This window comes from Peromyscus californicus, unplaced genomic scaffold (genome assembly GCF_007827085.1).
Source record: "Peromyscus californicus insignis strain IS unplaced genomic scaffold, ASM782708v3 Scaffold_9__1_contigs__length_137607984, whole genome shotgun sequence".
NCBI classification, from domain to species: Eukaryota; Metazoa; Chordata; class Mammalia; order Rodentia; family Cricetidae; genus Peromyscus; species Peromyscus californicus.
Window position 1 is genome coordinate 17,849,071 of NW_026294617.1, and position 11,417 is coordinate 17,860,487.

General features: G+C 41.4%; 1 protein-coding gene across 1 annotated transcript in view; it reads right to left on the reverse strand.

Annotated features, from left to right (window-relative positions):
- The window catches only part of Trpc3 (transient receptor potential cation channel subfamily C member 3), a 113,133-nt gene extending 103,572 nt beyond the window's left edge, over positions 1-9,561 (reverse strand). The window contains exon 1 of the mRNA XM_052730593.1: positions 9,510-9,561. Coding sequence (XP_052586553.1) covers positions 9,510-9,517 — 8 coding nt within the window. The 5' untranslated portion in view covers positions 9,518-9,561. The remainder of the gene's footprint in view (positions 1-9,509) is intronic.
- Positions 9,562-11,417: the final 1,856 nt, after the last annotated feature.

Below are 11,417 nucleotides of genomic sequence, written 5' to 3' on the forward strand. Positions count from 1 at the left end.
AGGCGGATCTCTGTGAGTTCGAGGCCAGCCTGGGCTACCAAGTGAGTCCCAGGAAAGGCACAAAGCTACACAGAGAAACCCTGTCTCGAAAAAACCAAAAAAAAAAAAAAAAAAAAAAAAAAAAAAAAAAAAAAAGAAAGATTGTTACTATGTAGATGAGGCTGGCCTTGAACTCATAATCCTGCTGCCTCAGCTTCCCAAGTGATGGAATTATAAGTGTGGGCCACGGGCCTGGCCCCTGAAGTTTGTTTTATTCTGATGCTTTGTTCTGATTTGTCTAGAAGCAGATTCTTAGTATTCATGTAGTTTGGGATTGCTTTCTAACCCCTTTTACTTTTTTTACAAATTTTAACAAGTTTCCTTTGTGTTTTCCTGACCAGTGTGTTCCCATATAATACTCTAGTTTCTCCCAGCCCATATTCTATATCATTAATTCACCTTTTAACTTAATCTGGTATCATTTTCACGCATTGGTTCAATTTTAGTTACCTTTGTTTTCATTTTTAGAAGTTGTGTTTTTAAATCAGCTTTGTCAGGCTTCATCGGTGCTTCCTCCAGATGTCTCCAAGTTTATCTTTTACTAACAGCAACAAGTCAGCACAGCCTTCGGTTAGTTTGTTTGCTTGTTGTTCAAGACCAAATCTTCCCATTTTGCCCTGGCTGGCCTTGTTCCAGGGTCAAGAGCCACTCCTGCCTCTGCCTCTGATATCTCGTACTAGGAGCATCAGGTACTGGGTCCGGCTCAGCATAGTTCTCTCCTTGCTTGCTTTGATCTTTTCGGGTCTGATTGTCTATTGTTTCTGCAGGAGTGGGGCTTATTTAAGTTTTTCTTATATTTCTGTTCTCTCTGTGTCTAGGATGTGTATTTGAGACTTTGTTTGGGGAAACCATTTGAGACATGCTGGTGAAAGCCCACCAAGCTTAGTTTGCTTCTTCTGGGTTTCCACCTTAAACTGAGCCTGTGTCTTCAGCTAGCAATAAAATCCAGGCTTTAATGTTCTTGGGTATTGTTTCACTTCGGTCATTCTGTCCTGGGCATGCTTCTCGTTCATGGAGGGGATGTCTTCACAGGACTCTTCATGTGGTGCCATGTCCCTTGTGCTGCAAGAGCCACCAAAGCCAGGCACTGAATTTACTCAGGCTGGCGAATGCCTTCAAGACAAAGACAGTGTCCTTGCCCACCTCCCTCTGGCACCCATTCACCTTCCAGCATGCTCATCTTCCCTTCACCTTTGCCCTTTAAGAAACTGTTATCTCCTTGATGATTTGAAGAAATGCCTCATTTATATATTTTTAATATTTTCAGCAAAGACATTGATTCAAACACAGAGGACACAGCTTCACTTCAAATCCACATTTGACTGATGTGGTGTGGCTGTGGGGCTTTGGACAAGTCCTCAGGTTCCCCTCCATAAAATGAAGGTAATGATAGGACCTTGCCTTGTGAGTGTGAGTTTGGATTCCCAGAACTTCTGTGACAAGCCAGGCATGGTAGTGGGAGACCGGCGTTCCAGTGGTGGGTGTGGAGACAAGGGAAGTCAGTGGAAGCTCAATGGTCTTGTAGCCCAGGCTCCTTGGTGAAGCTCCAAGCCAATGAGAGACCCTGTCTCAAAGAGATGGTAGAAGGAACTAGAGGACCCACACCTGAAGTTGTCCTGTGACCTCTGCACATGAGCATCTGCACACTTGACCTTCCAGTGCCCCCCCATGATAGTGCCTAACTTATAGGATTACATGTAAAAGGTAGTGCCAACTTGTGGTATGATCATTAATCATCAGTTATATATTGTTAGCATTGTCACAGTGCCACAATTATTTCTTGCATATGATCAACTTCAAAAGTCATCGTTTTGTTTTTCGTTGTCTTAGTTTTCTCATAGAATGTAAGCTCAACATTTTTTCCATTGTAAATTAAACTACCATTTTAATTGAGTCAATTAATATATTCAAATTTGTATTATAAAAACATCAATCCCAGTAATTCATGAGTTGAGCACAGACAAGCTTATGTGGAGAAATAAGCAAATTCCATTCTATAGCACTTTGTCATTTAAAAGAGTGATTTTAAAAAAATCATCTTGATCTTGGAAGAGTGAAAGAACAATCACCAAAATAGTTTGGATATACAGCATAGGGTTTCTGTGTTTTAACCAGGACCTTTAATTCTTAAAAGAACAAGATGTGTTAATTCACGCCCCTGTTTTTAACATTCCATACATACTCAGCTTCGAAGCATCTTGATCCTTTATCATTTACCATGACCACAGACTCTTGAGTGGAGCTGTTATTTCATCTCCAGAACTCGGGGGTGTTTAGCACATGATTCCTTACATGACAGCCCTTTGATGGAACTGTTGCATTAAGCACCCTATTCAGCAACAGTGAAAGGACTGAACTGCACACATGGCTGGCTATGAAAGCCTTCTGGTAGGGGCCAATTGCCCAGGTTTGTCATTTGGAATCTGAAAGCCCATCTGCCACCTGTCTTCTCTGGGTTCAGAATCTCAGAGGAATGTGGCTTGTGTTCCATGTGACACTGAGCTTGTCCTCTGTAAGGCTTTGAGATCTGTTGCTGACAGGCATCCCTGCTCTGTTCCCAGAACAAATTCACTTGCAGTCAGGGAAGTACACCACAAGCTCTCTTTAGTTGTTTTCTAATAGACAAGCACTTCTCACCTTCAGTAAAGGTTTTAGTGACTATAGTTGGTTCATAGCAACATAAACTTTTATATTCTTTCTGCTCATAAAATGTACAGACCTTGGCAAAAAGAAATCTTGGATTCTGTGGTGTGGACATGATGACGTCATTTATTAGTGAAGTTTCTCTTCCGTTCATTGAGAGAACACACTTTAGCCTCATTGGTGAATAATATGACAGCTTTTTTGTGTCTGTCCTTATGTTACTTATTCTTAGGGGGAGAGGCCAGGCTAAGTGGAAGCACAAGTCCAAGTTAGAAGTTCAAGTCTTCTAATTTGTTTCTTTATTGAGATTTTGTTTTGGTGACCTGATTAAAATTCTCTATGCCTTTTTATCTTCTTCACTGCTTGAAGAAATGTCTTCCATGTCTGTAGCTAATGATTTTGAGTGTAGCCATCTTTCAAATGGATCAATATTTATATTAATAGTTAAATATGTTTATAAATTGTATCTACTATATTAGTGTTAACTAATCCCCAGATCCCAGCACTTCAAATGTCCAATTCCTAAATTTAGGAAACAAATCTTTCTTACGCATGCTCTGTCTTAGGAAAATAGGTTGTCATATTATTTTCACTACACTGTCTCCATAAGTTCTGCTACCTTGTAAAGGTAAATGACTCCCCCTCTTGCCATCTGATGACCAGGATCCACTCAGTTCTTATGGGTTGAATCCTCTGGATATGGTTAATCCTGGTCAGTCAGAGGGTACCCAAGAGTAGGTTGTATTTGTTATTCCCTATTTTCCTAACTACGAAACAAATATAGCAGTAAACAAATGAAAGGTGTGGTAGTTTGAATAGGAATGGCCTCCATAGACTCATGTGTTTGACTGCTTGGCCACAGGGAGTGGCACTATTAGTAGATGTGGCCTTGTTGGAGGAAGTGTATCACTGTGGGCTTCAAGGAGGTGGACTTCAAGGTCTTATATATGTTCAAGTCACGCCTAGTGACAGTTGCTTCTGCTGCCTTTGGATCAAGATGTAGAACTCTTAGCTCCTTCTCTAGCACCATGTCTGCCTACATGCTGCCATGTCCTGCCATGATGATAATGGACTAAAGCTCTGAAACTGTAAGTCATCTCCAATTCAATGCTTTTCTTTATAAGAGTTGCTGTGGTTGTGGTGTCTCTTCATAGCAATAGAAACCCTGACTAAGACAAAAGTCTTGTTCAGTAGTTGTGAGGTCAACTGTCTTTGGGGAGCCAGTTCTTATAGAGGGCAGTCTCCCTTGGTGCTAAGACTGCTAAAGACAAATGTCGGCTTGTTTCATCTCCTCCCACCAGACACCTCCTTCTTGCTTTCCTTTTCCCATTCCTGCTTTCTGTTCTCCATCTCCTGCTCTCTTCCACTGCTCACACTGAGTGGACAGCTTCTGTCCCGCTTTCTCTTGGTTTCTTTTGCTTCAGGTCCACAAAGCCAAATCTAATCTCACATTTCCCCAAAGACAGACAGAAAGGGGAAGATTAAGATGACACGCCCTCAATGCTCTGGTGGAGTTGATTGACATGCTAGTTACGTAGTATTCACAATCAATGATTTTCATGACAGCAGAGCAAGGGGCTGGGCTCTGTGCAGTTTCACAAGACAACAATGAACCTAATTCTAGTCGAGATTCTTGCCCACCCTCCTCATTGGCCTCCTCGACATTCCTTCCTTATGCCATCCTTTTAGGAGAGGCTGGCTGCTTTACAAGTCAGTGAGGACAGCTGAAGTCAGTAGAGTACCACATTCTAGTTTCCTTTTAAACACATGACTAGCAGGACTAGATTTCATCATTGATGAAAAGAGACACAAAGAGAAACACTTCTGTATCTCTGGACACTATTATCTGTGAGATGATGCCTGGACTTGCTCCAACATGAATCAAAGATGTTTTCTTAAAAGATAGTACAGAAAAAGAAAATCCATCAATTAGTTCTTGGATTAATTATCTGTGAAGTCCTCCTACTTAGGATTTTTGAAATATTTTTTCTTATTGTTTAGATTAGTTTAGTTTTTTTTTCACTTACAGCTCAAAGCAGGCCAATTATTATCTCTTAGTAGTCAAAGAAATTCTTATGTAGGAGTATTTTCTCACAAAAAAAGCATGAAAAAAGGAAAGTGGTACAGTATGCAGAGCCACAGGAGATGGGGACTCTTTCTGAACCTGTCTTTTCCACTAGGAAGCCTGACTCCTGCAGCTCACTTTCCCTTCTGTCTTATGAGATGGTAAAACAGATACACGGAATTGTTTGTGTGGGAAGCCAAGGAACAGACATAGTAAGTAAAATGAAACCATGATTCTTCAAAAATAGTTCTCAGTAGCAGAAATGTTGGCTTAAAAGGAAGGGCCCTGCTGGTAATGTGTAAGATCTACCTCTCAGCCCAGAAAGCTGGAGACCCTGAATGCGCTTTAGGGTGCCACCTTTGAAATGACACTCTAAGTGACTTACATCCAGTTTCAAGAATTTAGTAGCAAAATAGAAATAAGGTAAAGGGAAATCACCAAACAAATATACCTTGAAACTATTTGTTATGGTCAGGACTTGTGTATTATGAACAACTCATTCTGGATAAAGCTTAATTATCAAAAACTCCAAGGTGAACTGGGTTCTGGGCCAGCTAAATATAAGCTCCAAATAATAAGCCTTTTTTCTCTTCCTTCCATTCCTGAGAAGTATAGATCTTTGATTCTGGGGCTGGTCTCCTCCGATGTCCAGTCTAGCATCAGGATGTGTTCACCAGCCCCAGACCCCTGGGCAGAGACTAAGGAAGGGGCAGTTTCTTAAGGAGAATGTGGGTTTTGTCTCAGGAAGAACAAAACTCTTCTGAGCTGATGCAAATAAGAAATGCAACATCATCACAATCGTTGCATGAATTAGAGCTGATGTTTTATCTTATTCCAGCTGTTATGGGGAAAGGCAAATGCTATTTAGGAGTCAGAGAATTTTGAATCCAATGTGAATTTATTTTGATATTTTCAAATAATGTAACAATTGAGTTTTGAGAATCGCGTTAAGATTTTAGTCTTTTATCTAACCATTTCCAAAAATGAATTCTACTTCTAAATAGAAGGGGATTTGTGAAGTCACACATGTCTAAACCTCAAATTTAAATTGAAAAGGGGATGAAATTGAAACTAGAGACACTGTGCATATTTCCCAATCAAAAAGATGACAGATGTGTGATAAGAAAGCAAGACTTCCCAGTGAAAGCGTCTATTACACTCCATCAAAGCAGCAATTAAGGAGCCTCGGTAGCCTCAGCCATGTGGCTGGGTTCACACCAGCCTTTGACTGTCTTTGAAAGGCAATTTAGTTAGCGAGTTGACATCACACATTAGAAAACAGTGTGGGTCCCATCCTTTCTTACTTAAACAGCGTGTATTCAAACCTTCCAGTCTCAAACACTGAACTTGCTGAGTTATGGGCAAAATTCCCAAAGGGACTTCCCATAAAGTGGGAGGCCGACTTCAAATGTCCACAGAGCTTTCATGTAATGAGTATTTAGGGGTTTGCCTTTTAAAGAGCCAGCCCTCTGCGTGAATTAGAGAGTGCCTCATCTTCATTGGCGCAAAGACAAAGACATTAGTTTCTTGTCCCAAAATAACAAGACATTCTTTCTTTCAAATAGCGGTACCTTGAAAACATCAAGGTAATTTATAGATACCCTGTAATTGTGAGACACCATGTTATTCCAAAGGCTGAAGAAAAATTAGCTATTTAAGAGGCGGTTTATCTGAGTCAAAACTATGGCATGGCTTTGCAAGAAGTTTTCTTGTATCTCATGCAAACCAAATTCCTTTTTAAGTCATCACCTGATGAGCCATGCAATGTTACAGGCAGTTCATGAAGCTAACTGGAGATGGAATTGAAGGTCTTGACCAAACGAAGATACATCAAAAAAAAAAAAAAAAACCCAAAAAAACTTCTCTTCTAAGTCATTCAATGTCACCTTTTTACATCTTATTAATGAGCCAATATCCATCATTACAAATGTACAATAACATATTACTCAGAGGGAGAAAAACAAGTATATATGAAACTAAAATTGACCACAGATATTTTTCCCTTGTAAGGAAGAAGTGTTATAATTTCATTTCAGCAGAGAAGTAAATCTCCACACTGCTTCTTTGTGGAAAGGATAGAGTGAGACCTGGAGGAGAAGCCTTAGTCTTTGAGGAGCTGTGCATGGTGGCATACACTTAGAACAGCACTCAGGAGGCTGAAGAGGGAAGATCTCAAGCTCCATAGCAAGTTCAAGGCTAGCCCAGGTGCATAGTAAAACATTGCCTCAATTGTTTTAAAAGAGGGCCTTGATACTGCATTGAGAGATAATGATTGGGCAGAGGGATTGTGTTCTGTACTGTCAACAGTAGGAAGGACTGCTGTCACTGTTATGTTTTGGGGCAGAGTAAGAGCTGAGCACCAGCCAGAAGCTAGAACTGATGAAGTAGCCAAGGATCTTCAGGAGCAGCTCAGCAAATATAGTAGTCTTCTATCATCTAAGATGGACAGGTTCCAAGACCCCAGAAGATGTATGGAATCACAGAAAGGACCAAAGCCTGAATTAAAGCACTGAGCTACCATGGCTGTGAGGACAATGTATTAAGTGTAGATCTGTTGAGCAATGAGCTGACTCAGTCTCAGGTGGAGAGAGCAGGATGACATAAACTCTGGGCACACAGAGTGTGCCATTTAACACTTACACATTATTTATTTGTGGAACTTTCCACTTACTATTTTTGAAGCATGATTAACCACGGATAACTGAAACCATAGAAAGTAAAACTACAGATAAGGAGGGGTTGATGTATTTAAATTTTCTGCCCCAGAAATATGGGGTGTTACCTTCTTGCCATTCATTGGAATTTTAATAACAATTTTGCTACACATAGAAATGCAGTTGCATAATTCTTCGTGGAAATTTGAAGAAAGCAGCTTGAGTTCCACATTCAAGGACTGTGAACAAGAGCTATGGAGATAAGACATCACAAGACAAAAATTCTGCAAACGAAGAACTTGATTCAGGTATGTAGCCCAAGATTGGCTCTGAAATTTTGGCATGAGACTTGCCTCAGTAACTGTTGGTTTTATTTGTTTGTTTGGTTCTATGTTTGAGACAGGACCCCAGATAGCCCAGACTGTTCTCAAATTGCTGTGTATCCAAGGATGGACTAGAACTTCTGATCCTCCTGCCTCCACTTTATCAGCGCTGATATTATAGGCATGGCCACCACATCTAGTTTATGCAATACTGGGGACAGAGTCCAGATCTTCAGGCATGCCAGGTCAGTGCTCAACCAGTTGAGATACATCCCCAGACCAATTGCCGCATTATTAACAGCAATAGTTACTGGCACATATTAAAAGATTTGCTGCCGCATATCATGCCCTGGACCCAGGGTATGTGTACTCTCTTACCATCTCTCAAGGTAATTCCATTGGTTCACCACACTCCCTGTTGAGATGGAAAGAGTGACATACAGAGACTCCAAATAAATTATCAAAACTGAAGTTAACTGGTGAACAGGGATCCATATTTACTAACCATTAGTTTGTAGAGCTACCCTTTAGTACCTGTGGGAGATTGGCACCAATATCTTCACAGATGCCCAAAGCCCATGGGTGCTTGAGTCTCTGAGTTCGTATCCACCTGTGTATTTAATTCATCTATTGATCTCCACTTCATTCATAACACTTACTGCCATGTAAAAATTTTAAATACAGAGTCCTACTATATAACTCAGGTTGGCCTTGACCTCATGATCTTCCTGTCTCGGCCTCCTGAGTGGGTGAGACGATGGGTGTGTAGCACTATGTCTGAGGCTGATGCTATGTAGATCATTGTTATACTGTGTAATTATGGAATATTTACAAAAAGTGTGCATATATTTAGTTCAGATGAAATATTAAATAGCATGCTTGATCCCTGATTGACAGATGGGGAAGGCCTCCCAGCCTACCTTTTCGTAGTCCCATCAACTTCCATCATTTCAGCTGACACTTTGTACATGCCCCTTCCCTTTAGTATAAATAAGGGCTGATTCTAAATAATATCCCAAATGCTTAGGCCTTTCTTCAGCTTTGAAAGAAATCATTACTAGATAGACGAACAGCTGCTGGTTTCCAGGTTGGTATGTGTAGAAGGTAAAGGAGGCACTGATATCCACTTCCTAGTCTCATGAGAACTATCACCAAACTGAGCAAATATAGGAAACATTAGAATAGAACTAACAGAAATGCTTGAAATTCTGAGCTGAAGCTCAAGGCTCAGCCAGTGGGCTGTGAAGCTATGGAGTAAGAAAGAGAGGAGATTCTTGGTTCCTGGGACATCGAGTGACTGATTTGAGCTCTCTGTCACATCATCTCACTGTGTTTTACTTGGTGTAGCCTTGCTATGAACCTAAGCAAGTTGATAAAAGGTTTGTAAACCTCTGAGAGTTATATAAACCCTGGTTATTTGTTCTGGAATTCTACTGCAAACATCAGTGTCTTCCTGATATTTAAAATGGTCCACATCTAAGATTAATAAGGTAAGGCTATGATGAGCATGTTCAAGCAAAGAATCTATGTTTAGGGACACCACTTTAAAAAAAAAATAGGGTCTCATGTAGCCCAGACTAGTTTCCAACTCACTATAGCCAGGAAGACCTTGACCTTCTGATCCTCCTGCCTCTAGTTCCTGAGTTCTAAGATTACAGGCTTGTGCCACCATGCCCAGATTTACACAGTGCTGGGGTCAAACTCAGGGCAAGCTGGGCCAAGCACTCTACTAATAACCCGAATCTCCAGCCCCGGGAGTACCACTTTGTAAATCCTCTTACTTACCTTTTCATGTTGGGAGAATCGCTGGCAGGAGTGGGTAGCAAGCTTGACAAGAAGAATGAGTGTCACTGAGGAAAAAGAAAGGGCAAAACATGGTCAGCCCAGATTCTGCCCTCTGCCTCACACCCTGACCCTGTGGGACAGAGCCAGACCCCTTCAGGCCCCGGTCCACTGAAGCATACTTCGTCCTTGCTACCTACTCCAGGCCCTTGTTACCTCTTGCCTGGGCATTTCATCAGCCTTCATAAACACATTTTCCACATCCCAGTAAGGTTTACTTTCTAAAATGCAAATGTGATTGTTACTTGTCTGTTTCAAATCTTAGACCATTTCCCACTCTACAAGGTCCATCGTTTAAGCTCACCAGAACCCTTCACGACTAGCTTTTCTTCTTTGCCAGTTCCTACTTGTACCTTAAAGTCCAATTTGACTTTCATGCAACTCTTCAAATAAGCCACTGTGATGGCTATTCTTGGTTGCCAACTTGACTATATCTGGAATGAACTATAATCCAGAAGTGAAGGGCACACTTGTAATCCTGATCTTGAGGCAAGAAGACAACACACCTTTGATCTGGACCTTGATGACACACACATTTAATCCAGACCTTGAGGCTGGAAGGCACACATTTAATCTGAGCCACGCTTTCTGCTGGAAGCCTATATAAGGACAACGGAAGAAGGCAGGGTTCCTTCTTCGACTGCTGGCCCTCAGCTTGTGAGTACAACCATTCCTTCACTGGCATTGGAGCCTACTTCTTTGGGATTCCAGCATTTACAGAAGTTGGTACCAGGGACTGAGGTATTGCTGTAATGGGCCTGACGATGTGTTTGTTTGGAGAAATTTGGACTTTGGTTCTTTGGTTTAGGAAGGCAGTGGAATGCTTTAAGCACTGCTTAATGGGCCATACTCGTAGGAGCATGGAAGAGAGAGGTGATGACAGTTATTTGAAATGCCACTCAAGGGGCTCACTCAAGAGGTTTCTGAGGAGAAGAATTTTAATATGCTGCCTAGATATCTTTGTTGTGATATTCTGAGGAAGAAAGTGGCTGCCATTTGTACTTGTCCAAAGAGTCTGCCTAAGGCTACAGTGAAGAATTTTGGATTAATTCCATTGACAGTGGAAATCTCAAAACAGCCTAGTATAGACTCTGTCATGTGGTTTTTAGTGGTAATTCTAGTGAAGATTTATAATGAAAAGTAGCAAGCTGAGCATGATAAATTACAAAAAGTACATCTTGAGGAGAAAAAGAGCACCAGGAAGTGGAATGGAGCTAAATCCTGTGTTCAAAGAGATAAACAGATTAAGAAATGGAATAAAGGGAGTGGTGACCTCAGAGCAAGATTCCACCCAGTTAAGTTTCCAATTTGTAGAAAGAAACTAAAGAAAAATTTAGAGCTGAGTGTAGTGGTGCACCTTTAATCCCAACACTGGGAAGGCAGAGGCTATCAGATCTCTGAGTCTGAGGCCAGCCTGGTCTACGGATCAAGTTTCAGGACAGCCAAGCTTAGGCAGTGAAAGAGAAAGCTGGTAAGGATGTAACTGACCAACAGGGGCATGTTCAAGCCCCAGTTAGTAGCGGAACTTGGCAGCTTTGGCCACGTGGTTCTGGCTTTAGAGTTAAAGATAGAAGAAAGTTATGGAATAAAGCTGCTGAGGTCAGGCATGCATCAGGGGTGTCCTTGAATGGAGGCCTAGTAGAAAGGCCAATGTGTGAGGCTGTGAAGTTGAAGCCTGGATTGCCTTGGAGACCCCAAGACCTTAGAGATGCCGGAGTTGTGGAATACCTGCTGAGGAGAGCTGCTGACAGGGAGTGGAACCAGCCCAAGAGAGAAAAGTGTGTTGCAGTCAACAAAGCTGGAAGGCGCTGGTAAACTGAAGAACATTTCAACATCAGACATGAAGATGCA